This window comes from Bidens hawaiensis, unplaced genomic scaffold (genome assembly GCF_021521415.1).
Source record: "Bidens hawaiensis isolate Kalapana, Puna unplaced genomic scaffold, B.hawaiensis_p1.1 tig00005453_1, whole genome shotgun sequence".
Classification (NCBI taxonomy): Eukaryota; Viridiplantae; Streptophyta; class Magnoliopsida; order Asterales; family Asteraceae; genus Bidens; species Bidens hawaiensis.
This window is the reverse complement of record NW_027491347.1, coordinates 1,620,713-1,648,208: the sequence shown is the minus strand read 5'-3', so window position 1 is coordinate 1,648,208 and position 27,496 is coordinate 1,620,713. Positions and strand designations below refer to the sequence as shown.

Here is a 27,496-nt window from a genome sequence, read left to right as displayed (position 1 = left end):
CACATAGTGGATTGCTACATTTGATAACACAACATTAGTCATTACTCATTACCATTTACCACTATACTTCAAACAACATATATGATGACCATCTTTCCATAAAACCAGTCTTGTTATATCATTTTCAAAATTTGTGTGTTACTTAGGCTCACCATTGAACACAAAACACGTGATCTCAAACACAACGCATGTTTAATTTCATAGGTTGACACAGACATGTTCTAACTTCGTTTAAATGAAGAAAACGACGATCAACATTCAACTCATAAGACCCAAACTACGAACCCTTTGTGTAAAACTCATGATCAACACTTGGTACCAATTTTCGTATCTTGCTAATTGATAGGTAAACTATATTTTCTTTAGTTTATATTTCCCCCCTTATTTAACGGATAATCCACAAAGAAAATGAAAAAAGTTATATAAAGTGTTGATTCTTCATGACTACACACGTGTAGCACAACACATGCAAAACTGCAACATTTTACACGTGTCACTCCATAGCCAAAAGTAAAAACCCTACTTATCCAAATCATCAAATCATATATATTAGTAACACCCTAGTAACTAAACATTAACATCAATAATATTATGTGACAATGTCTAACATCCCATGGGAAGTACTTGTTCTTGTTGCCAACAATCTTGACCCCAAAACCCTAGCCATTGCCTCATGTGTGTCAAAACCATGGTGTTCCATCATGACCTTAGACCGCCTATGGGAACACCTTTGCACTACTCACTTCCCGTCCCTCATCCACCTCCGTTCGGCCGTCCCAACCCTCCCGTACCACCGGCTCTACAACCTCGGGTTCACGTCCACTAAACGTCGCCAACCGCCACCTCCAACCCCTAGAATCACCCTCCAAAACCTTCTTTTTGTTATAACACTTAATACTACTAAGTCGGCCCCGGTCACAATAATAAAACCCGGGGCCGCGCTTTCTCTCGACTCGAAATCGCTATTTAGGTTTGATTTCGACGTTCGGGAACATAACAAGTGGTTGAAGTACTTCGATGTGACCGACGAGAAACGGGTGACGTGGAATGTGGTGTGGAATGATTTTGAAGGGGTTTTTACTATGATGGATTGTAAAGGGAGGGGGAGTTTTTTTTCGGGTAGTGACGGGTGGTTTTCGGCGGAGTTGCCGGTGGCGGGGTGTTGTTGTGGGGGCGGTTCGAGCGGGATGGTGGCGGAGATGCGGTTGGCGATGAGGGAGGAGGTGGGTGGAGATGGGAGGAGAGTGGTGGTGGGGAGTGTGGGGGTAGGGGTGTTGAGTGTTGTGAGTTGGAGATATGTTTGTGTTGACGATGGTCTTAGATACTTGCAACATTTTCTTGAACCTTCACATTGATGGAGTGTTAACTAATGTAAATAAATATGTAATGTTCCTATAGTTACATGCAAATATGTAATGTTTCTTTTGAAGCCGTTTCTAAATACTTGTGTACTTCCTTTATATTACGTCTTTTAGGTGTGAAAAAGAATTCAAAGAAATAGTAACTAAAAAATAAGTTAGCAAGAAAATGGCCCATGTCCCATAAGACCCAAAAGCTGACTTCACTCCTTTTGAGCCTTTCTAGTACTTAAAAGTTCACAAAATAACCCACGAAAAATGGATGATCCTTTTTAACGATTATGGGATCACTATTTTAAGGGCTTTATTGTGGATTTGTAGTTGCAGTTCATATGACCCGAGAGAAATCGGATTAGAGTGAAAAAGTTCACTCTTGAATTTTGAAGGCTCAAGTAAATTAGTGTCACCCACGACTCGAAATTGACTATTCTTCGCAGGTGAACAATTCTATTCTTTGTTGAACGACCCATTAGAGAGCATTGGCCGCCTTTTCATCGTTGAACGACCCATTAAAAACATTATTAAACCATAAAAACATTATTAAAGAGCATTAGCTGTCTTTTCAGTTAATTTACATTTATAGTTTTAGCGGCATATCCATCAAGACAATAACGTCACCATTAAAGAACATTAGCCGTCTTTTCAGTCATTTACCTTTATAGTTTTAACGGTATATCCATCAAAACAATATGTCAAAAAACAATGTCATGTTTTAACTAGCAAGGCTAGTTAAAACATCAACCGCCATTTAAGTCATTCACCTTTTATAGTCTATGCTTTAACTAGCAAGGCTAGCTAAAAACATCACGTCACTACCACCACCATGCAGTGATTTTTAGTTAGCAAACCATGTAACAAGGTTTAACTATATACTAAAAACCGTTAAAAAGGGTGGTGGTGTTATGTACTAAAGACAAAAAAAAAAAACAAGAAGAAAAAAAGGACGTGCTTAGTTACTGGGATTAACGCTATTGTTTTTCACAGCATGGTTGAACGCTAGCGGTGGTGGTAATGTCACCTGATGGCGCCAGTGGCGTTAGGGTATAACGATCAGCCCAAGGAACATTGCAATTAAAAAGACACCATATAGAAAAGTGTTTCATTATAGTTGTAGCAATATAGCATAACCAATCGACCGTAATTGTAGTCAAAATCAGCTTTGATGGAAATTATGGCTAAGGCACCTATATTGGTAAAGAAACAACAATGATCGGCAACCAAATTATAGACGAACCAACAAACAACCACATATTAAGAAAGAATGGCAAACATAATGGTCATCCAATTTCAACAAAAACTCTAGCAAAAGAACCAACTTTGGAAACAATGTCGGTCGGCTGAATCCTCAAACTGGACAGGTCTAAAAAGTATAAAGAAAGCATCATTTATAATTTCTCAATAAACAGCATTGACCCGCTAGATTTTGTAGTGACAAGAAGTATAAGAGAACACAAGCTATAGAAGGATCGAATAGTTAGCTTAATATAACACATAGACACCTAACTATTAGAACGTATAATAAATATATGTAGCCACATATTATAGAAAAATAAATAAAGAATGGCAACACCTATTAGCTCCATACACTAATTAGAGCATTAAATTGTCACACATCAAAACAAACCATATATATCTCAAATATTTATTAAACATCCCTGCGCGATCCGAATATATTTCTTATACCGGTTCTTGCTTTGATTTAGACGGTTGAAACGATCACCACGGTTTATGATCAGCTACTCTCTCCATATAAATCTCAAACCGACCAACTTGCTTCAGTTTAGGCAAACGATCAAAATGATACATGAACACCCAAAGCCGAAACACACATAAACACCCGCATATAACAACATTTTACTCACCAACAAACCAGATACAAACTGGATAAAGAAACAAACCTAACAAATCAAGAAACTGGTTTCTTTACACTCCATCTATGTGTCTGTGAACTTGGCTTCACCGGTCCACAATGATAACCCGATTTCCTCCTATTCTCATTATCACGACCCCGATCACCATCCTTACGAAACCTCGATGTTTTATACCTCGACATGTACCTATCACCCCCTTCTTTCTTCTCGTTTTTCACATCACCGTAAAAGCAATTATTATCGTCGTACATGTTCCAACCACGATAATCATTATTTTCATTCCGCACCCCCCAATTATCATTATTGTCAAAGCCACCCCCTTCAACTTTCTTTTTGTCATCATCACTATCACCCCATCCATAAGGTGAGAAGTTTTGATAATTAGGGGGGAAACTCGACCCGAATATCACTACATGTTCATCTTTGGAATTGGAATCAGGAACAACGGAATCAGAATCCAAATCAAGTATTAGATTATGATCGACTTCAGAATCCCAATCTACTTTATCGATGTAAATATCGGCATCGGGTAGCCTGTTGTCACTAGGGAGATTATACATATTTGCATAGAAGTTGTGTTTCGCATTTTCAAAGGCTTCTTTACCCGCGGAATCGTTCCATTTTATTATGTTGTCGTATAAATGCATGGTTTTTTTCGTCTCCAATAACTTCTTCCATGATATCGACCCGACTGAAGAACAAAACTTTTTCTCCCACGAAGGTACGGTTTGATGCCAATTTGAACCACCTTGTTGCCAATTTGAAGCACCACCTGAAGCAAAATCACACATGTTATTTTAACAAGAAACAACATAAGTGGAAAATGGGCGGGTCTTGGAGTCGGTAATGGGTCGCCACAAGACAGGTAACTTTTAATTATTTTAACATCAAAGTGAAGCGGGTTGGGTTGGCCCGTAAGCACTTCTTTAGAAAAATTATGAATAACTAATGTGATGGATATAGGGGTGTAACGAGCCAAGTTGCACATGAGCTACTCGAGATCGGCTGGCTAAAAGCTCGAATTGAGCCTAGCTTAAACGAGCTTGAGCTCAAGCTGGTTCACGAAACTAAACAGACCTACTGTTCATACATTTTTTTTATTTAATTTAATGTATTAAATATATATTTGTATAACTACTATCATGTATACAATAATAATAAAAATAACTAAGTAACGCATACTAAGTAGTAAAAAATGTATATAAACTAATAAATGATAAACAAGTCGTGCCCGAGCTGAGCTTGGAAAACTACTCTCGAATGGAGCTCGAACGAACATAATAGATCTCGGCTCGTTTACACCGCTAGCCAGATATGATTACAAAACCAACTATTTAGTGAGTTTTATGCATTAGAAATAAACTATCACTCACTTTTGATACTAGAAGTATTAGATCTAAGGCTAGCCATAACACAAATTGTGCAGGGCATGCTTATTTTTCCTAATTATAGAAGCAGGATTTCTTCATTTGAAGTCAAGCATGCTACTTTAATAGACTTAGGTAGGTAGGTATTTAACTTCTATTAAAGTTTCTGCTAGTTGTGTAACTCTTTTACATCATGTATTAATCTGTGTAAAAGAAAGGGCATCCACACAAGTTCACTGAGATTATTCAAAGGCTATCACAGATTAAATTATCACATATATATGTTAATCAAAGTTCTGATATGAACTCTGCAGCCAGTAGGGCCTATAAACAATTGAACGTTCAGTGAACTGCTCATGAACCGTTCGGCAGGATGATCGTTTATTTAATAAACGAACAAACATGAACAAAAATTTGTGTTTGTTTAATTAAATGAACGAACATGAACACCTGTTTCGTTCGTTCATATATGTTTGTGAAAGTTGTTTGTGTTCATCCATTTATGCTCGCTGACATTAATAAAAAACAATTAAATATTATTTGTATTTATATCACCTCAATACCTAATATGCAATTAAATATTATTTGTTCGTTTGTGGTCATTTAAGTTTGTTCTTTTATATGTTTGTTTATGTTCGTCTACGCTTGTTCATATACATATGTTCATTTATGTTTATTAACTGCCCGTTTAGATTTTAAAAGAACAAACACAAACATGTTCAAATTTTAAATGAGCAAACATGAACATATATTTGTTGTGGCCGTGAAGCAGCCAGTATCCCTAAAATTAATACCCTGTAAATTTAGGGCAGACATACAAATTCACATAAAATTATTATCAAACCCACACCATATTTTCATAACAATTAAATTCAGTTATAATTTTACCGGTAGCTTAATATCTAATAAATTAAACACAAAGATGATACCTAGAGGCGGCTTCCTGTAACCATTAGATCTAGTTCGTGTAGTCTCTGGATAAAAATAATGGCTCTGATCTTTCCAACTATCCATCAACAATTAATTCAACACTACATCCAAAACAAGCAAACACGCATATTATTCAAAAAGGGAAAGAAATCATTAGAATACGGGGATTAAGAATTGAAAATAAAATATAGATTTTTGAGAGCGAAATTAATTAAAGTGAAATTGAAGATAAAATAATACCTTTGATTGAGAATTGGAAACTGAAATTGAGAGACAAAAGGGTGAGAGTTTTGGGTTTTTATTCTGCCAGGGTCAGGCCGACACAAACTTTTAATGACGGTTTCAAAACTGAACGGAATTTAACCTTTAACTTAATTGAACTGAACCGAACTTATAAAACTGAAAAATCAGGATGCTCAGTTTAAAAAAGCAAAAAACCGATACAGTGGTACGTACCGGCCGGTTGAACTGGTTATACCGGATTTTTGTAAAACCGGTATTTAGTGTCCGGTGTTTTTTGACGATTTATTAGAACATTGTATCGCCGATTTTTTTTTAAAAATACCGGTCTTAAATCCAAGATTTTTAACATAGTGGATAAAATTGAAATGAATAAGCATGGTAAACGATGATTCATTAATCAACCAATTTTGTATCACGCAAATCTAATGTTGGTTTATTTATATCTTTTGTAATTGACTAATTATTATGTATATAAAGTATAAACTTTCTATATGATTCAATCATTGTTAATGTGTGATATTTGGTTCTGATGATTATAAATGTAGTTTGGGGCTATTTTTTAGTTGAAATTGTATTTATATGAAACAAGATAAATTATTCAACCCGATTGAACCTCTCGGTACATTCCGGTTTAACCAGTTGTACCATTTTGAACCAAATATGGTACTTGTAATATACCTATTCTTAAAGGCTTAGGTTATTCATACACCAAGGAGGTTATTCATACACCAGGAGGGCCTATACGAGTCGTATAGGTGTAGTGTCAAGTCATTTTCGGTCAGGAGTGTCAGTTTTCATTTATTTGCATTGTATAGCCCCTATACGAGCTGTATAGGACTCTACGACTCGTATAGAGTCTGTTTGACTCGTATAGTTTTTTTTTAGATTTTTTTTAAATTACAAAATATTAAAAATAACATCTGAGTTGTTTACAAAATAGAAACACGTAATTTAAATTTTGCTATATACATAAAAACATACGAACAACATGAGCGTTTTTGGGTAACGACTTTTTATATGTGGTCATGCAATTCATTTTGGTTGACGCCCATGTGAGTTATCTAAGCTTTTGAAATATAACTGCCATAAAAATAATTACGTTTGGAGTAAGAAAACTGATACCTGGCCTGTACGGGTCGTATACCATCTATACGGCTCGTATAGACCATAAAATGATTATAAATATCTGGCCACAGTACAGCTGACATGCTACCTATATGAGTCATATAGACCCTATACGGCTCGTATAGGGTATATACGGCTCGTATAGGGTCTATATGAACAAGAATATCTATACGACTCGTATAGGATCTATATGGCTCGTATAGACTGCAAAAAGCTGCCACACTGTCATCTTCATACGCATGTTAATAAGTTAGGCCTATGCGACTCGTATCTATACGAGTCGCATAGCCTTATTCACACATCATGAGGATGGAATTTGTATATAACAACCCTTTTTAAAACATTGGTGAATTTTGTTTATATTGTGTGTTTGAAGTCATGCCATTTATTATTTATTTATTTACGAGACATACAAATCTTTATTATCTATCTTTATAGTCATGAAATTAAGGCCATAGCGATCCAGCCGAGCTAGCTTAAGCTCGAGTTTGAATTAAAAGGCCTCCCTAGCAAGTTGAAAAGATAGATGGGTTTTTATTTAAGCATATGTTTAGTTTGTAATACTAGTAGCGTACCCGCGCGATGCTGCGGGGGGCAACATTTTGTAACAGCATGCTCATTTATGTTGTTTCATAAATCAAATCGTGATATATTGTATAATAGTACATGAGTTAGTTTTGTTAGTCATATAATGTTTTTACAAAACTTTAGTATATAATTCTTTTTACTGTTATTACAGTTCCAATTTAGTAGCATCAATGTGGTACATCTATTTCATAAGTTTTTTTTATAAACATGTGAAATAAATAAAAAATTAACAAGAAAATAATTGCATAATCCATAAACTATTATGACAGTGCAATAAAGTAAAACAACAAATAAATTTTAATCATACTTATCGCACATCCTAATTATCTCATCTTGATTTTTCAACCACCGTTCATAATCGGTGAGAATGCTATCAATAGATTGACAAGGAGGTTGATCTGCAACTTTCGTTGATACATTTGGTGGAGGTTGAGTTTATTTTGTGTTGGCTTCTTGCATTGCTACATCTCCTGTAACAAGTTTCGATATTGGAAAAATAATATTTTAGTCTCTAAAATATGTTTTATCAAAGTAGTAATGTTTTAAGTATTTAGTATACATACTTGACAAAGCTTCAAACTTTTGTTGCGTTTCGCCCATTACAAATTCCTAACTTATGTAATATAAAAATGATTAGTTTAGTATGTTGAAAAACATGAAGAAAAGACAGCTAAATCAAACATTGTGACAATTGATTCGTAATTTTTTCACTCCAAACTTACATCGAAATAATTGTATGAGTTTCATATGGCCAATACGTAGATTTTAATTAACATAATGTAATGACAAGACAACGTAGTTAGGCAACGTTTGAATGGGGACATGTGTTTGAATCTTGAGCTTAATTTTCTCCTACTATATTGGTCAAACTATCTCGCTCATTAATGTAATTAATCTATCTTTATAAAAGAATAATGATATGGATTTAGAAACACCGGCGTTGATATGAAGGCTAACCATTCCTTACAAACGATCTTGCAATGGGCTATAACATTTGGAGGGAGTTTTGCAATAATCTCCAGTATTAATACCATAATCAGATGATGTAGTCACTTTGATCTAAACAATGTAGTTTGGAAAAAGACAAATCATGTTTAGTTTACATGTAAAATTTATTACATATAATAATAACAAAATTATATTTGGTAATTATAAAAACCAAAAAGAGTTTTCCTGCGTATATAAGAAATATAAAATTGGTCTTTTCTAATTATATAAATAAAATTGAATTTCCTAATTTACGAGTTTATATTATCTAGTGATGTAAATGAAAGTTAGCTATATTTAGGGGTTGTCAATCCTAACCTAAAACTATTTTATATGGGTCAGTGTGAGCTTTTTTTTTTTTTTTTTAATTCTATGGGTTAAGTTGGGTAAGATGTTTAAACCAAATGGGTGAAAATTGGTCCTTATGAGTTGGAAATTAAAAATGGAACGGTTTGTTGTTACTATTCTCATTTCCAACCCAAGCCAACCATACTTTTCATTAAAAAAACTAATTTATCTCAATTCCGCCTTTACAATCCAACCAAACTAAAATTTTCACTCTCATTCACAAATTAACCAAAATCAATTTTAATTAAATAAATATGATTTAAAATTATCTTTTATTCAATAAAAAATTCTATAAATATTAAAAATTAAACTATTTTAAATATTAGATTATAATTTGAAACTATTTAGTATGTTTTAAATTTTAATTTATGGATTTTAAAACTTTTTTTTATATATTTTTTAATAAGGTAAGATCATATATTTTTTTAAAGATATTAAGGAAACATAAATAATATTTGGAAATATAAATAATATTTATAAAAAAGGAAATATGAATGATATTTATATTATTAAAGATTAATAAATTAAATTAAAAATAATTTATATTTCAATTTTCTACCTATCATGTTACGTGTTAAATGACATACAAGTCTTCAAAGCATTAAGTCTTCAAAGTTCAAATAACCAAAACCTAACAAAACAAACAGAAACACCACCACTGTTGTCGTCAACCTTTCACCGCCGTTCTTCCACCTCATCTTCTTCTAATATTATTCTTTGGGTTAGGGTTTTTCCTCCGGCACATGATTTGCAGACCCGCCTCCACTACGCCGATTTGCAGATCCTCCTCCACCACGCCAATTTGCAGATCCGCCTCAACTACGTCGTCAGCCTTTCACCACCGTTCCTCTGCCTCAACTACGACGATTTGCAGATCCGTAAGGCCATAAGGTCCACTCCGACTCCCTACATGCTCTTAGATTGTTTTAGGGTTCCATTTTCTCATTGTTTTAGGGTTTCTTAGAATCTGGGTGTGATGATAAATTAGGGGTTTCACCCAATTACTCAATTAGTCCACACCATTGATTGATGTGTTATGCATTATTATTTTCGGTGTGTATTACATCTGAATTACTTTATTGTTTCTTATAGTATGCCTATGCAGACTCTACCGGAAAAATTTAGAACTTAAGCACCAGGTTTCTCATTAATATCAAGTAACAAGAAAGAATCCATGACAAATTTCTTTGAATATGAGAATCTAAAATCTGTGAGCTTTACCTTCAAGTATGCCTAAATGGAAGTAACTTGGGGTGCATGTTCTTCTGTTATTTGTGTTTTTAGTAAATTTTTGAATACATTGGTAGGTATGTTAATTCCATCAATTTATATCTTCATAAACTTTATGCTTTTGGGTTAAGTGTACGGATTTGATACACGTTAAGGGAGAACATTGAAAAATTTTGGCTGATGCACCTGAAATTAACAAAAGCAGACATGAAATATTTGAAAATTAAAAAATAATTAATTTAAGAATTTACCTTATCAGATTGAAGATTTTGCTTGTCTTCAAGTTTGTAGGCAGTGTGATGTAAAGAATCCTCTTTTAGTTTATGTTGTTTAATGATTTCAGTCGGATGATCTATGAGTAAAACAAGAAATTGTGTCTAAGTTGAACACTTATTGCTTTTAATATCTTTATATAGAGGGTTAAATTTAAAAACTGCATTGCCCCACTTTCTTTTTAACCGTGATATAGGAGCAGTTATGGAAGTTGTTTAAATATTAAAATATTTAACAATTTAATAAAAATAAAAAAACAAAACATAGTTGTTATTGAAATAAAATCAACAAATATCACATTATAATAGCGTGTCTCACGAAATTGTACTTCCTATATTTATCAAGATTGCATTAATTTTGCAAAGAACCATAATTTCGGTCATTAGTTTATAATCCTTTATAAAAATAATGGCCATTCATTAATTAATTTCAAATACCATAATTTTGGAGTTTTTTTATATAAAGATTTTTATTGATAAACCCTATAATTTCGTGATTAGGTGGGATTTCATAAGCTGATTGTTAATATTACATAAATTGAAAAATTGAATTGCTTAAAAATCAAGATAATTAAAACCCACATATCATAGGATTTAAAATAAATTTGAGTGAAAGTAAATTGATTAATTTCGGTTATTAATTTCAAATTATTTTTAAAAATAATGACCATTATCAGTTATTAATTTGAAATCTCTTAATTTCGGTATTTTAGGTATTAAAATATTCATATACTTTTGTTTTTATTTAATACTAAAAAATCCCTTAATTTCGGTGTTTTAGGTATTAAAAGATTCCTATAATTTTGTTTTTATTTAATATTAAAATTTCGTTTTTTATTATCTTAATATATCATTGGCTTGGGATGCACTATTTCTTCTACCTGCTGAAGCTGTGCTCTATTCACCAGATGCAAAGGTCCCCAGAACTGAGCCGTTGTTTGCATCCGTGGCCAATGCCGTTAGGATGTTGGATAATATTGCTAAGTGCTGCGTGAGCTGCAATGAATGGTAGGTTGTTTGTTTTGTTATTTGTGGAATTTGAGGTTATGATAATGTGTATGTATTGGTTACTGTGATGTTACTTCAGGTAGCAGAATTATTGGAATTTCTACATAATAATGCTCACCTCGTTCATCACGGTCTGTCGCCTGAGGTATACAAAAGCTTATTTGATCCTACTTATTGATCGTTATAGTCGATGTTAGCATTTTATTTAATCATTTTCTTCGTTGGTTATTTGAGGCTGCTAATTAACTCAAGTGGAGCTTGGAAGCTTGGTGGACCAGAGCTGGTCAAGGCCAAGGCTCCTTCATTTGGATGCTCGTTTGATATTTTTAGCTTTGTGCGTTTTCGTGTAGAATTTTCTGCTTATGAAAATATACATGGTAATATGTTATTTTTTATACTTCACAATTCAATATTCTTCTTCATTCTGTTATAGGTAATAAAACACTAAAGTTTCTTTGTTATCTTTTTGGGTATAAATTGAGAACTTAATTCTGATAGCCTGGATGACTAATATGGACTGAAAACTAAGGATGGGCTGGCTGGATATTTGAATAAACATGGGTTGCATGTTCATGCGTTTAAACATTTTATTGATTTATAATTGCATATTTAAGTTGTACATTAATGCTTTGGTGACGTGTACATTATAATATGTACCTCGGTATTGAATAAATTTTATATCGAAACGTCGACAAAAATAAGTACGATGCATCGGTAAGCTCGGTTTTTTTATAAACGTAATATATTTAGAGATATAGACGAAAACAAGAAAATATATAAACTTGTCAAATAGTTAAGGGGTAAAAGTTGTAACATTTTCTTAAAGTTACAAAAAGTTAGTAGAGTTTAAGGACCAATGCTGTAACTATTAACAAAACTGAATATATGAAAAAACATATTTTGTAGTGAACAACTTTGCCCCTATACTACATGCTATAATGGTTGTACATAATGCTTTGAGTGTTGTAAATTACTTAAAAATGAAGTGTCTTAATTTGCCCATGAGTGATGCATTATATATAGTATAAATATTTTTATAACTGTTGTTATACATATTGATAGATAACATAATAAATAATAAAAGGCAAAATGGATTCTTTAGGCGATAAAAAGTTGGATTGACCTGCTAAATTTTAGCGAGCCAAACGAGATTGTCTTGAAATTTATACAAGTTGGTCTGGCTCAACACAAAGCAATCTATAAACTACAAATTTTTGAACTAAATGAAATCATAAAATAATTAAATTTATAAATTAAAAAAAATGTGACGCTTATTCTACACTCACAATCTAAAAGAAAGTTCATGATATCGAATATATATTACTATCAAAGCAAATATCAGTAATTAGCTAATCACACTATCGACCCTCACACCTCACAATCAACGGACATTCATGAGTCAAGGTTTCAAAAGTTTGATGCTTTTGTTCCATCTTTCACGATTCTAGGTTTCAATTCCACGATTCAAGATTTATGTTTAGTTGATTATTCGCGTATTTCTTCTCCTTACTTAAATCTACTAAGTTCAGTAGTTGGTTTATGTTAAAGTTCTTCTTGTTTGTATTACAGTAGTCGATTTTTAGTTGGAGTAGTTAAAACAACGTCTTATATGAAATCCATTACTTAATTTCATAATATTTCGACATTTTATGATCGTAACCAAAATAATTATATATTTTGGAAAAAAAAAAGCCTCATATATTTTGAAATGCCTTAGGCCATCAAAAACTGTTAGCCGTCCCTAAATTAACAACCAAAATCCTACTACGTTTCAGTCACAATACACGGGTTTAAAGCAACCAGCTCTTTGCTTAAACTAATTAGCCACTATTATTAAACGCACTAATTGCTTACTAGACCCATTAAAAAACATTTATTAATTATTCAGACAGAATTTTAAATTAAATTCAGATAAAAAACGTGACATCATATTCTTCAAAAAAAAAAAACTAAATTCTAGAAACATACCAGCTGCCTCAATTCAGCGCCGTACAATTGAGCCTCAAAACATTGAAGAAGTCACAAACACCAAACCTGTAACTACTTCTGTTATGACGACCTTCATAAACTATTCACAATAATAATAATAATAATAATAATAATAATAATAATAATCAGAGAGAGGCAAAATATGTCTTCAATAATCTCTCAATCATCTGCGATTCGCAGCAGCAGATTACAACTTCATAACCAATCACACCTCCATATTCTTCGTTCTAAGGTATACGTCTCATCTCATTCTATCGGTTTATCAATTGTACAGTTTTTGAAGCGAATATGATCTATTTCTGTGTGTTTTTGAAAGTGAATCGTTCAGTTCTGAGATATGTATGCGGTTTAGCTGTAATGAATCAATCTGTTAGGTGTAAATTAGGTCAAACAGATGCTAGTAATGATTATGCGTTATATTTTGTAATCAAGGTATTAGAATTCGAATGTGAAGCGGATATGATCTATTGTTGTGTAGTTGCTTGTTTATTGTGTATTTGTGCTGTGACATGTATGCGGTTTAGCAGTAATGAATCAATCTGTTGGATGTAAATAGGTCAAACTGACAGGTTTAATTTGCTAGTAATGATTATTATGTTACATTTTGTATGTGTAATTGTCTGTTTACCGTATGTTTCTCAAGCTGAATCATTCATTTCTTAGATGCATGCGGTTTAGCAATAATGAATCAATCTGTTAGGGGTAAATTAGGTCAACAGACGGTTTAACGTGCTAATAATTGTTATTGAGCTACTTTATGCATTATTTTTGTGTAATTGCTTGCTTACTGTCTGTTTCTCAAGCTAAATCGATTAGTTCTGCGATATGTATGTGGTTTAGCAATAATGAATCGATCTGTTAGGTGTAATTACTGTCAAATAGTCGGTTTAATATGCTAATAATTATTATTGTGCTACATTTCATATAATTTTTGTGTAATTGCTTGTTTACTGTGTGTTCCTCAAGCTAAATCGATTAGTTCTGCTATAGGTATGCGGTTTATCTGTAATGAATTGATCTGTTAAGTGTTAATTAGGTCAAAGATGTGGTTTACTATGCTAGTAATTGTTATTGTATTACATTTCTTATAATATCAACGATTCGATACTTGAATGTAATTATCGTGTGTTCTGAAGCCAGATCGTTCACTTCTGTGTTATTTATCTGGTTTAGCTGCATTGAATGGATTTGTTAGGTGTAAATTAGGTCAAATAGGCGGTTTAATATGCTGGTAATGGTTATTGTGTTACATGTCATATAATATCAACAAATCAATACTTGAATGTAATTAGTGCGTTTCTCAAGCTAAATCAATTACTCGATATGTATCTGGTTTAGCTGCAATAATTCATTTGTTTAGTCAAATAGTGGTTTAGTATGCTGGTATTGAGCGTTACATGTCGTATAATATCAACGAATCAATGCTCGAATGTAATTGTTGTGTGATTGCTTGTTTATTGTGTGTTTCTATAGGTTTGAAGTTGAAAAGTATTAGGTGTATGCTTAAGTTAAACTAGGGAGTATGCAGATTTGCAAATATCATCTTATTTTCCTTTTGTGATGTAGATAAGAAGCATGCTTGAATATCCATTAGTTTATGTGTAATTTGACAACTGAGAAGTTCTATTATGGTACACTGGTCACATGATGATAACTTGCATTTAAAATTTGTTCACTCTTGTTTATTTTTTGAACTATTTTGTTGATTTTTTCATTTGTCAAAATAAAATTTGAAAAACGATGCATAGTTTTTCTTTTACTTTTTTGGCATCTTCATCACGAAAAATTAAGAACCACACTCACAATATTCATGATTCTCATCAGAATACGAAAGAGCAGATAAACGCTTAACACGGTTAAGGAATAACACTCAACATTTAATAGATAACTTCACACTTCCAGTACATATATGTTACTCATTAAACATTTGAATCAATAGACAATGATGCCATATAAACATTTGATTGTCTAGCACTGGTTTTGGACATAAAGTTCAAGTAGCGCTTAAATAAATAAACTCTACAAATTTGAGTTCTATTACACATCAGTAACTAAAGTACTAAACAGTTACAGCTTAAAACAAATAAATAATAACAGAAAACACAACTATTACAGTCTTACAGGTATATGCATTTTCAATTGTTTTTTGTCTTTGTAAATGATTATTTTATGCTCATGCTACACATTTTATGTTTCAGGTGCTAATGATGGTCAACAATAATGGCCATGCCATAAAAGCATCTACTTTAGAGAATAAGTCAGCTCCAAATTATAGAATCAAGTCACATAATGACATTTTAGGGAAACCAAATTCAAGTACTGTGGAATATGTAAATGGAGAAGAAGTTAGTGAACCAGCGGAAAATAAAATCGCTGAAAAACAGCGGTCAGCAAAGATTCATGATTTTTGTTTCGGTATTCCATATGGTGAGTTTCTTTTTCTGTTGGTATATTTTATAAGATGTTTCAAATATTATGTTATTATAATAATAATCATTTCTTTACCAAATCAATTAACAGGTGGCATTGTTTTCAGCGGTGGGCTTATTGGTTTTATATTCTCAAGAAACCCTGCTTCTTTAGTAACTGGTGGACTCTATGGTGGTGCTTTGCTGGCACTTGGCATTTTAAGCTTAAAAATATGGAAACAAGGCCAATCCAGCACACCGTTCATTCTTGGCCAATTAGGTAAAGAATAACTATAATGAATCAAATGCTATATGTTGGTGTGATATATTATTCCTTAGATTCAATATTTTGCAATTGTTTAAGGGATTGCTGCTGCACTCCTTTGGAAGAATATTCAAACATATTCACTGGTAATATACTATTTGAAATATTACACTAGCTATCTTACTTTTATCCCATATGTCGTTTCGATCTAAACTACCAAATGTTCATTTTATTATGCAGACCAAGAAGATATTACCAACTGGATTTAACATTTTCATAAGGTAACAAGTTATGGCAATTTCAATCCTTTTACTAATGAACGGGCTATATGGATAGTGTTGATTAAAAATAGCTAAAAAAGATCATGTCAAGCTGGCCATGTATTTTTAGGACATGCAACCTTCTAAACAAACACTATTAAAATTAACGAATTGCCCTGGTAAATTTGTAAGACATAGTTTTTATAATAATATTTAATGCATTAATGTTTGTGACTTTAATGTTTTGACAAGAAGCCGCTTTGGCCCGTTAGTAGACAAAAGTAGGGGGTGTAAACGAGCCGAGCTAAACTCGAGATCGGCTCGTTTTAACTTATGAGAGCCGAAGCTCAGCTCATTTCGAGCTTTATTTCTAAAGCTCGAGCTCGGCTCGTGAGTAATTTTTTAAGCTTGAGCTCAACTTGGGGCTCGGTTTATTTATTATATATTAATTGACTTATATACATTTACATTAATACATACATACATATATATATATAATATTTATAATTATAGTTTTTATATGTAATTAATATATATTCTGTAGTTATTTTATCATAATATTATAAACAATAATTATTATATAAATATACGTTTAATATATTAAATAAAATTTATATGAATAAAGGCTCGTTTAGACTCACGAACCGCTCGATGTCGATAAGTGAAGCACAAGCACGGGCACAGGTTCGTTTATTAAACAAACTTGTTTTTGGGCTCGAGCTCGTTCTCGTTTAAGCTTGGCTCGATCCGAGCTTTTAGCTAGCCGATCTCAAGTAGCTCATGAGCGGTTTGGCTCGTTTACACCATAGGCAAGAGCTTTAACCTAAAATCTTTTCCTTTTTTTTTGGCCAGCACTGCAATGCTATGCTTTTACACGTATGTTATTGTGTCTGGAGGAAACCCACCTCCAAAGAAATTGAGGTCTGCAGCTGCATCTGAGTCATAATGAGTATTGTAACGGTAATTTTTGTTAGCCTTTTTATGTATGATATAAAATTAGAGTTTTAATATGTATTGTTTATTTTTGTTGTCATTACTATCGTTAACCACGACCGTCGCACCACCACTATTGCTATATCATCAAATATTGGTTCTTAGTTTTGCCTAGTTTAGCTTTTGACTTTCTGTTATTCAATATCTAATAAATAAATAAATAAGCGTAAAAAGTATAATCATTTCATAAATAAAAGATATATAGTGGTTTGAGTATATGTTTATACTTATACTTCCTCATTGGCTGTATATCAAGAGTCTTCTCCACTGATCTTTTTATCCGAGGTATAGACATCACTCATACAACTGATCATTGCTGATTTTCTTTCACATAATTTTATATATGTTTTAACTAGGTTAAATACCCGTGTATACACAGGTTGGGTAAACTATATTAACAAAAGATTAAAACAATATGAAATACTTATACTAATTTGGTATAAGATGAATGAATATGACTATGTATTACAACGTTAAATACAATAAAATTTTCATAAAATAAAATATGAAAAAGAAAATTAGATTGTAAATTTTCATTAATCTCTAAAAAAATTTTCATATACAACATTTGTAGTTACTCTCTTCATTAAATATTAGAAGATTGATTCCATCTCTAATTTTAATATAGAAAGTGCGACATAAATCTCTAAAAACTTTCCTTGTATATATTGCTTAAACTTTATTTAGTTAACTTTTTTTACTAGTAACACACGATTGTTATTAAAAACATAAATCATTTAGTACTAATATTAATTTGATATAGGGATTTATATTTTTAAGAAGAATAGTGTTTAAAAAAAAGATTGATACAACTCATACAAATACTTAAATAAACAATACATAAAATTTAAATAAATATATTGTATTATAAAGCGATATAAATTAAGCATTGTTTTAACATTAAAAAAACATATATAAGTAAAACACCATATACTAAGAGTTTAAACAATGCTAGTCCACAAAAACTGAAAAAGTATTTTAAAACATAAAAAACATTATCTTAAATATAAAAAACAACTTCATTTTTTCAAAGCAACAAAACATCCGAAACAACATAAAACCATTATAGGTTTTGGATAGCAGCGACCGTTAGATATTTTGGTCATATTTACATGTATTTTTTTCTGGTATTTATCTAGATTTGATGCATATGAACATGTAACACCACATGGCCAACAATAAAAATTACCGTTATTAACATTTGTTTTTTTTAATGAGAAATAGATCAATTTAATAAAAAATATAGGATAGTAAGATTATATAAAAATTATTATTATTATTACTGCTGTTTTTGAAATATAATAGAAGTTATAATTATAGACGGAAAGTGAAAAATTTTAAAAATCATGAATGGTTTTCAAAATTAAGATGCTAAGTGTAGTTTAAATTAAAAATAAGATAAGTATAAAATTTAAAGTATTCACTTTTTATCTAAAATTATTAAGACTATTATTTTGTATAAGTCATTAAATTGTAAAAAACATGGAATGTCATATTAAAATTTTAAAACAAATGTAGTAAAAGGATATCATTAAGAAACATTTTTTTTTGTTAAAATGAAATATTATGGGAAAAAACATGTTAGAATTTTTGATGCTTTGATGTGATAAAGGGATAAGTTATGAAAGGTTTTAAATGATTTATTTTAATAAAATAATTAATAATTAAAGATGACGAGAATAAGGGTGCCACTTGTCAAAATATTAGGCCAATTAAGAGATGCTTGATTGAACAATCATTTTTGTTTATTATAATAAATAGACAAGTCAAATATTGTCTTAAGCTTCTATTTCGTCATTGAAACATTAAAAGAATTCAGTATTAAATGGTTTTGATTTATTGAAAGTGGTTGAAAAACCTCAGTTATGCTTGCAAACATCTTTCTATTGATTAAATCATCTTTCTGACTTTGTTTTGAATTTGAAAATCTTTTTGTTCTAGAATTTTTTGATTGAAAGAGTTTTTTTTATGAAGGCCTTATGGTAGTTTCTAAAAAGATTATAAAAAGGCTATAAAACAATTCAAGAAATAATTCTATTTTAGAATACCCCCTAAACACTGTCTTGGTTTGTACGTATATTTGTTGGGGAATTTCATGTAAACGCCTGAGAGTTGTATGGCACTTTCTAATTTAAATTATTTGGGTGATTCTTTAAATACTTAATCGGATAAAACTCAGACGAGACATGAATTTCGTAGGGATTTTGTGTGAGAATTTCAAACAAGAAAAGAGCGTAAATGACCAATTGATGGAGGAAACATGTTACAGGGAAGGGATTCATAAATTCTCAATAGTAGTTAACCATTTAAATTAGGGTCTTTTGACATTAAGTCCATTTTGACATAGGATTGAATGTGTGACAAAATCCGGATTGAATAAATCTGAATATTCATTTTTTAATGAAATTTTAATATAGCAATAATTGTCGAAATAATTTTTTTCCAAGGAAGCTATAGGGGCGATGCCCCTTTGGAACCACCCGCCAAGGGGGGCAACACCTTTAACATATAACAAACTCAGTAAGCAGGTATCAGGCATCTATAGTTTATTTGATGAATATTATGATTCACATTGATCAATAAATCAATATAATTATACTAAAATCTCTATCATTTATTTTTGCCTTTTGACATTTAACTTTCAATCTTGATAGTGATTTAAACTTGGACTTGGCTTTCTACTCTTGGTCGGGCCCAATCTGATTGATTTAGACTTCAGATCATTTCACTAGCCGCTCACTACTCACATGATACTCATCTCTAATTGGATCAACACCATGGTTACATGACATATAGTCACATATAAGTGACACGTATGTGACATTTAGGGTGGAAGACCCCTACAAACGTTCTGCCACGTGTACAAGTTGACCTCTAATTTTAGGACCTTTTGGAGTGTCTCATCATATTTTCCACTTTGTTTTGGGCAGCTCCTTTTACCGATCCAATCAAATCAAATCTCAATTCCCATTTGTGTTTCATGCATTGTCAATTTAGACATTTAGTTTAACCCTTTTTGAGTTCTATATGTATATTCCATGTAATTTTAAAATACCATATGACTTAACTCTAGAAAATTTGAAACAAAGAAGGCGACGAAAAAATTATACATAAAGTCATTACTTAGAAGGCTCCAGTTCACAAACAAAACTCAGAAAACACTGTCCGTCAAACTCAACACTTGAGCAGTTGATCAAGAAAGAAGTCAATAGTAGCAATCCATAGAAGCAATCAAACTTACAGACAATCAAACACTCGGAGTCAATTTAGTTCTATCGCTCTATTGCTTCAATCGGATTTTGCTACAATTACAATAGAGGATATATGATATCATGAACTTGTTTGGATATATATGAATTAAGAAGTTTTTAGGGGATACGTGATATTCTCCTTGTATTTTCTAAAAAAAAAATAAGTTCGTTTCTTTTGTTATAACAACACAATTTTTATAATCATAGTACACAAGTTAACCAATACAAATTTAGAAGTAGAGAAATTAGCATCCATTTAACTAGTTACCCAATCAAATTAACTCTTTATATATATATATATGTATATGTATAGGGTTTGAATCAAATACAAATGAAATTAACGTGCTAAACGTGAGAATCAAGTGTAGAGTAATTATATATACAAGTAGAGTAATTATGTAATTACATCATAGAGTAATTACGTAATTACTTTATGATGTAATTATATAATTACTCTACTTGATTCTCATATTTAGCACGTTAATTTCATTTGTACGTTAACTTTCTCCCGTGTGTGTGTGTTGTGAATTTAATCTCTTTTATAGGTGGTTAGCAACATAATTTTCCATATTAACAAAAAGCTATGCGTAACATTAAATAAACATTGTTGGTGTCTTTAAAAAAGATGTTGAAGAAATGTATGTCGCCATACACAAAGAAATAGATAGACATATGCATATAGTAACACATTATATATGCACGAATCTTGAAACAAACCCAGATTATCCACCAATGAACACAAATGACACATAAACGAACATAATATATTAATCATCACACAAACAAATTAAAACTTACAAACACCTAGTTGAAATCATAAAATTCTGTCAAACAGATTAAGAAATCAAAACTCCGATACGAATTAGAAATCAAGTTGGATTCCAATACACGAAACGCCTAATAAAAATCCTCTAGAAACTCTACTCAAGTTGTACATCCTAAAACGTTAGATTGTGATGAGAAATTTAGTAAGCTTTAATAATTTATGACAATTTCTTTTAAAAACTTATATGAATGGTCTATTAACTACTTTTTGATAGGCAACACAGGGGGGTTATAGTTTCCACGTGGTACATGCAGGAGTTGATTGTGTTGTGACCCCTTACAACGTTGGCTATGCGAGGCTAAGTCAAAAGGCAACCACCATTGGACCACAACAATAGCAACTAGGTTCAACAACACTTCAGTCCACTTCAAGATTCTCTAGCTCCCAACTCCATATGTTTATTTATTTTTTTTCTTGAGTAAATGTTTTAGTCCACAAAAATTTTATTTATTTGCCCAGTTTAAGGATATCTTTTTATTGGATAACAGAGATGTTGGGTTGAAGGGTAAAGCTTCATTAGACCAGAAGAGACCTCCACCATTTTTAAGTTTAGAAGTGTAAGTTTAGCTTATTACTTTTTGAATAATATTATCTTTTACTTGGTTGTCCCCCTCCCCCCTCTTTCCAATTTAAATGTTTAAGAACCGCTGTTGATTGGATTGATAAGAAAATGCAGTGTTATAAGTTATCATTAACACGTTTAGATATATTGACGAATAAAAGGAGAACTTTACAAATTACAATCAAGATGCTCGGGTGGATAATCTAAGAATGAGTGATTTACTGGAAAGTCCCCGTGAAAATAAAAAAGAAAAAAAAAACAAAGTCGTGATTATTAGTTTATATGGGTAGTTAAATGCTTAACTTTGGTTTAGTTTTATGTTTTACATTTCACTTTTTGCAACATGAATAATCAAAATTAGTTAAAAATCATACAATAAACTATGATACATATTGAATCTAACTATAATAATAGTGCCCGCAGCTACAAGATATGTTCTTAGTTTACATTAGTCATTACATGCGTACGTGGCTTGCAAACGTCAACATTTAAGGACGTATGTTCTCTAATCTTTGGAACGTCTCCTCATGTTTTCACTTGTAAACTATATGTTTCAAATAATTTCATATCTATGATACTTTTAATTAGGGGTGTTAAAAGTCGGATATCCGGACTTTTGGATATCCGAACATCGGATATCTGGACCTTTTGGATAGTGGATTTTACTATCCGAATCCGAGATTTCGGATATCCGACCAGATAGTGAACCGGCTATCCGGAATATCCGGAAAAAGATATGATTATAAAAAAAAAATTAAGAAATACTTTTAAAAATATTTCGGATATCCGAAATATCCGAAAAATTATCTGAAATATCCGAAAAACTATCTGAAATATCCGGAAATTATCCAAATATCCGAAAAATTATCCAAAATATCCAAAGATTATCCGAAATATTCAAAAAATATCTGAAATTTACAAATAATATTTATTATTTAATAATTAAAAAAATATATCCGAATCCGACTCCGAAAATTCGGATATCCGAGATTAAAAAATATCTGAATTTTCGAATAATTTGGATTCTGATATTCGGATACAGATTTGGATGTTTTTTTAACACCCCCTACTTTTAATATTGAATCAATTATAACAATAGAACTCACATGTACAAGACATGCTCTTAAAGCGCCACGTATATAGTGGTGATTTGACTAGTTAAAGCGCCACGTATATAGTGGTCTTTAACTAACTAGCCCGGTGTGGTTTAAATAGATGTTAAAAAATACAATTGACTGAAATAGGGTGGACTCACACCTTTTTAAGCCCTCTTGAGGTTAAGGGGATGGCGAGAGGAGGGCAATAGGGTTTGGCGCCAACTTTAGTTTGATGAGTAGTTAACGGCTGAGGTGGATGGCGCCACCCGTTTTGGAGTTTCTACAACGGGCGGTCTCAGTCATTACATTCTTCTCATGGGTTGCAAACGACAGCATTAGGATGTATGTTCTTTTATTTTTGGAACGTCTCGTCATGTTTCCACTTATAACCTATAATTTTCAAACAAATTCTTATGATAGATAATGGTATTGATAGAATTCTTCAAGTTTTATGATTGGAATTCGATAAGATTGAATTAAGATACTTGCTAATTATGTTTTCCCCTAATCAAATGATTGTGACTAAGTGCAATGTTAAAAAAAGGAAAGTGACGTGACATGGATCCATCAAATCTTTCACAGATTAATGTGTCATGACCAAAGTTTTCCACTAAAAAAGATGAAAATTATTTGACGAGTCTATGTCTCATGGATGTTAGTTGATGAGAAGGTATCTTTTTTTATGTACTTAGCTTTGGAAAATGATTATGCCAAAAGAAAATGTATTAGAGGTAGAGGATGGTTCTAGATAAAATAATTTTCTCTCTAAATTTTCTTAGGGCTACATTCAAAGTACAACTTCTTTTCATTCACCTTTTGTCGAGAATTTTTTTAACGATCATCTCAGGTGGTCATAACACTTAGCAATCTCTCTTTATTGAAATTCAATCTTCCTTTTAAAAGCATATACTTTTTAGATTTGAACCTTATGGCAAAAACTCCTAACTGTCTGGATGAACCTATAGTAGAATCTTTTAAAACAAAATTAAAGAGATAAATACCATAATTAATGAATATATATAATCTAAGTACACAGATTTGATTGCTAACTTTCAAGTTTTCTTAGTCAACCACATCTTCTTTATCTAATCTTTAAAGCATGAGTTTTGTCTAATCTTTAACGCATGAGTTTATATGAAAAATCAAAATTTGACTTATTAAAATTGTATTGTGCCCTATACGGCTAGTAAGAATAGGCCATTATATATATATATATATATATATATATATATATATAATCATTTGTACTTACCAACATTCAACAAAATTAGATAACTTCCTATTATATTTTTAGTTTAATCATATTAGAATCAAAATTTAATGACATATTAATTAGCCCATAGAGTGGTGAAGCTTGAACTAAAAGACACAAATTCGCATTACGTATAAAAATTTTCAGGCATAAACGGGTAATTTTACACCACATATAAAAATTTCGGACAAAAACGGATAAATTTACATTATTCAACGAAAAACAGGAGGCCCAGGCCACCCCTTGTCATAAAGAAGCCTTGCCATTGAACCCGTAACTCAAATTTGGATTGAGCTTGGATATGTACAAGCAATCTTTTATTTCACACATTTGCTTCATATTATTCATTTGTTCATGCCCATTTCGCTCTATGTGTGGTTGTTATTATACATCCAAAACAATAGCTTCATCTTCATATATCGTACATCTAAATTAAGTAAATAAGAATCTTTTTGTTTGAATTGTAATATTTAATAACTAAATAGGTAAATAAAATCGACAATAAGGTTAAAATCATATAAGTAATTTATATATCTAGTCAACATAAATGATTAGAGATGAAGTTACAAAGATAGCGTCGATTGTGGACTTAGATTTCAGTTAAGTTACTCTACCATTGATGATTAAATGAAAATAATGTCGCTCAGCAACTATTCGTTAACTATGTATTCGTTGTTCGGGGGATATGATTTTCTTCATCCTTGTCTTGAATGACATACTATATTTATAGTGAAATAACACATAATGAATTGGTAAGCCAAGAACGTTGCGTATACCCCACGTCCCCACCCTTTTTGTGGTTTTGTGAAAGCCTACAACTTATATCTAATTCCATTCATGTTTCTATGATATGATAAGTTTGCATACGAACATGTTGTAGTTGAATAGTTGATAAGTGATTCGTGAGAGTCACGCAATGCAACCCAACTAATAAAACAACCCTATATTATGCATGTCGTGTGTTATCTATAATCATAAGTTTCTATTTGAAATATATTGTGTATCCATTTTTAATAAATTTACTAACAAATATTGAAACCTTTGAGATGGGTGGAATACGATCGGCATCTCTTATACAATATGATGTGCGTGTGTGAGTGTGTTTGTTTAAATAAGTATGTTCAAGTGATACTCGCTGCCAATTCCTCATTCCCTTGAATACAACTGTCTATTTAGGTGATACACAGCTTACAACACATGCATTCACATGTATGCTAAATATTTGTCAATAATTACTAGCGGTGACAAGCCCATGAGTTTTTTTTTTCTTAAGGGGTACACGATTTTTTGATGTTCCACGCTACTGAAAAGCTAATATGTGATAGATGGTTGCATAACATCTAGTTTGAAGTGTTAGAAAAATGGACTAATATGAAGTTGCGTATTTTATGGCTAGGCTACAAAATAGATTTAGATTTTTTTTTTCTGACATTGCTATCTAAGTTTAGCACATAGAAAAATAATGTCTTTATTTTTTCTCATAAATTAACACAAAAGCCCTAGAGACTTTGTTCTCACATATCTCATGATAAAATCTACTATATATTCCTTTTGGATTTACTTTCATTCTCTCTTTATTAAAAAAGCTATATCGTTTATCGTTTTCTCTTCAACTTTTCAATCTCGTGACTTTAAGAACTTGATTTTACGTCTATAACTTTGACTTGCTAACTTTTTTTTTATAGCTAGTACACCATTTTTATGATAGTTCTAAGAGAACAAATTAACACTGAATTTTCTATAGAATTGATACTAGCATTAAAAAGAGAAAGGTCTAATAAAGGGTTGGCAAAGAGACCATACACGTTGATGTGTGGACAATGTATAATAAATAGGGAACATGAAAGCAATTTGTTAAATCAATTGGATTGTTTGTATTAATCAAATATATACCGGGCACACAATGTGGAGGACTTCATGATATACAAGAGCCCAAGATTCCTTGTATATCCAAGCTCAATCTGAACATGAGTTATGGGTTCATTACTGCCCATTATATTTTGATTCTAATATGATTTGACCTAAAAAAAGTTTATAGGAAATTATCTACATTTGTTCTTGAAAGTTGGTGAGTAAAACAAAAATTATCACTATGATCAATTACATCAGATTATCAAAGCATCCATAATAACATGTTTTGAGCAGAGAGGAGAAGATAGGGCGGAGACAGGGGATGGATGTCCTTGTGCAAGAAATGCCAAAAGCGGGCTTTGTGAGGGTTGAGGAGACCCTTTCTAAGACGGGATGTCAATCGTTCATAGTGATTTTGACGCTTCACGCATGACTCATCCAAAAACATCATGAAGGAGAAAACCCACCATAGTGGAAAGTCAGATTGAGACCTCAAAGATCCCAAATCTTAATCATCACCCTTATTTACCTCCTATTGTGCATGCTCTAATGTTCTTTTAAAACCATCTATTTATTATTTATTATTATTAAAATTATATAAAAATTCTTCCAATAAGCAAGTACCTAATGTCTACTCAATTCTTCCCCAAAGTCGCAATTTGCCTAATTATATTAGTACAGCAATTATTTATTAGCTTGTTAGGTTTCCTCCAATGCACACATGAATTGGGATTTTCTTGTGAATGTGTGTATATTCCAATATATTACGTATCCATTGGACCATATTTAATTATTATTTAATTGTTCTTTCTTGTAAGAAATCATGCATGGCGAAGAATATGTTGCTAGTGTTGTCCCTTTTAATAAAGCAATTCAATTCTTTGAAATATTATAGGCTTTAAATTATATTCTTTTGATTTTGTGAGGCTCTTGGGTGGAACAACAATAATTGGGTACCTCATTATCTTGTCTCACACCCTTGTTCAATGTCTTAACACCAATGTGGATGCTACATTAAACAAATATCATGAGTTTCAAAATGCTATCTAAGTATTTGTAGATTTGAATAAATAATATGATTTTATAGTAGAATTTCATATTTGTGATTATATATAAGATCCTTTCAAAATTGAAAATGATTTCGCATTAACAAATGTGTGATCCGTAATTTTCTAAGCATGACTATGAGTACTAAACAAAAAAGTATCATGGATGGAGGTTTCCCTCGGTGGAACTCTTTATCGATGAGCATTCCTTGGTCATATTTCATCGGTAGCATTGGCCTGAGTAATTAGTCGTAGAGAGATTACCGAGAGACAGGTGCAGAGGATTACTAATAGCTAGATTAGCGAGGGATTGCTGACGGTTCTTCTCCAGAAGCTAGCACAATATTACTGATGAATTTATCGAGGAAA

At 31.7% G+C, this 27,496-nt stretch overlaps 3 protein-coding genes across 3 annotated transcripts; 2 read left to right on the top strand and 1 right to left on the bottom strand.

The window, feature by feature from the left end:
* Positions 1 to 590: 590 nt before the first annotated feature.
* LOC143629763 (putative F-box protein At5g04010) lies at positions 591 to 1,355 on the top strand (the record flags this gene model as incomplete). The annotated part of the gene is made up of 1 exon (XM_077098944.1): positions 591 to 1,355. A coding segment is annotated over one exon (765 nt), but the record flags the coding sequence as incomplete, so codon positions are not given.
* A 1,842-nt stretch (positions 1,356 to 3,197) lies between these two features.
* Positions 3,198 to 4,017, bottom strand: LOC143629723 (uncharacterized). Its single transcript, XM_077098922.1, has one exon. It carries the CDS (start codon positions 3,874 to 3,876, stop codon positions 3,265 to 3,267), a length of 612 nt encoding a protein of 203 aa, XP_076955037.1. The 5' UTR covers positions 3,877 to 4,017; the 3' UTR covers positions 3,198 to 3,264.
* A 9,360-nt stretch (positions 4,018 to 13,377) lies between these two features.
* Positions 13,378 to 17,245, top strand: LOC143629722 (protein FATTY ACID EXPORT 1, chloroplastic-like). Its single transcript, XM_077098921.1, has 6 exons — positions 13,378 to 13,548; positions 15,515 to 15,743; positions 15,837 to 16,004; positions 16,089 to 16,135; positions 16,230 to 16,270; positions 17,102 to 17,245. Exons 1-6 carry the CDS (start codon positions 13,459 to 13,461, stop codon positions 17,193 to 17,195), a joined length of 669 nt encoding a protein of 222 aa, XP_076955036.1. The 5' UTR covers positions 13,378 to 13,458; the 3' UTR covers positions 17,196 to 17,245.
* Positions 17,246 to 27,496: the final 10,251 nt, after the last annotated feature.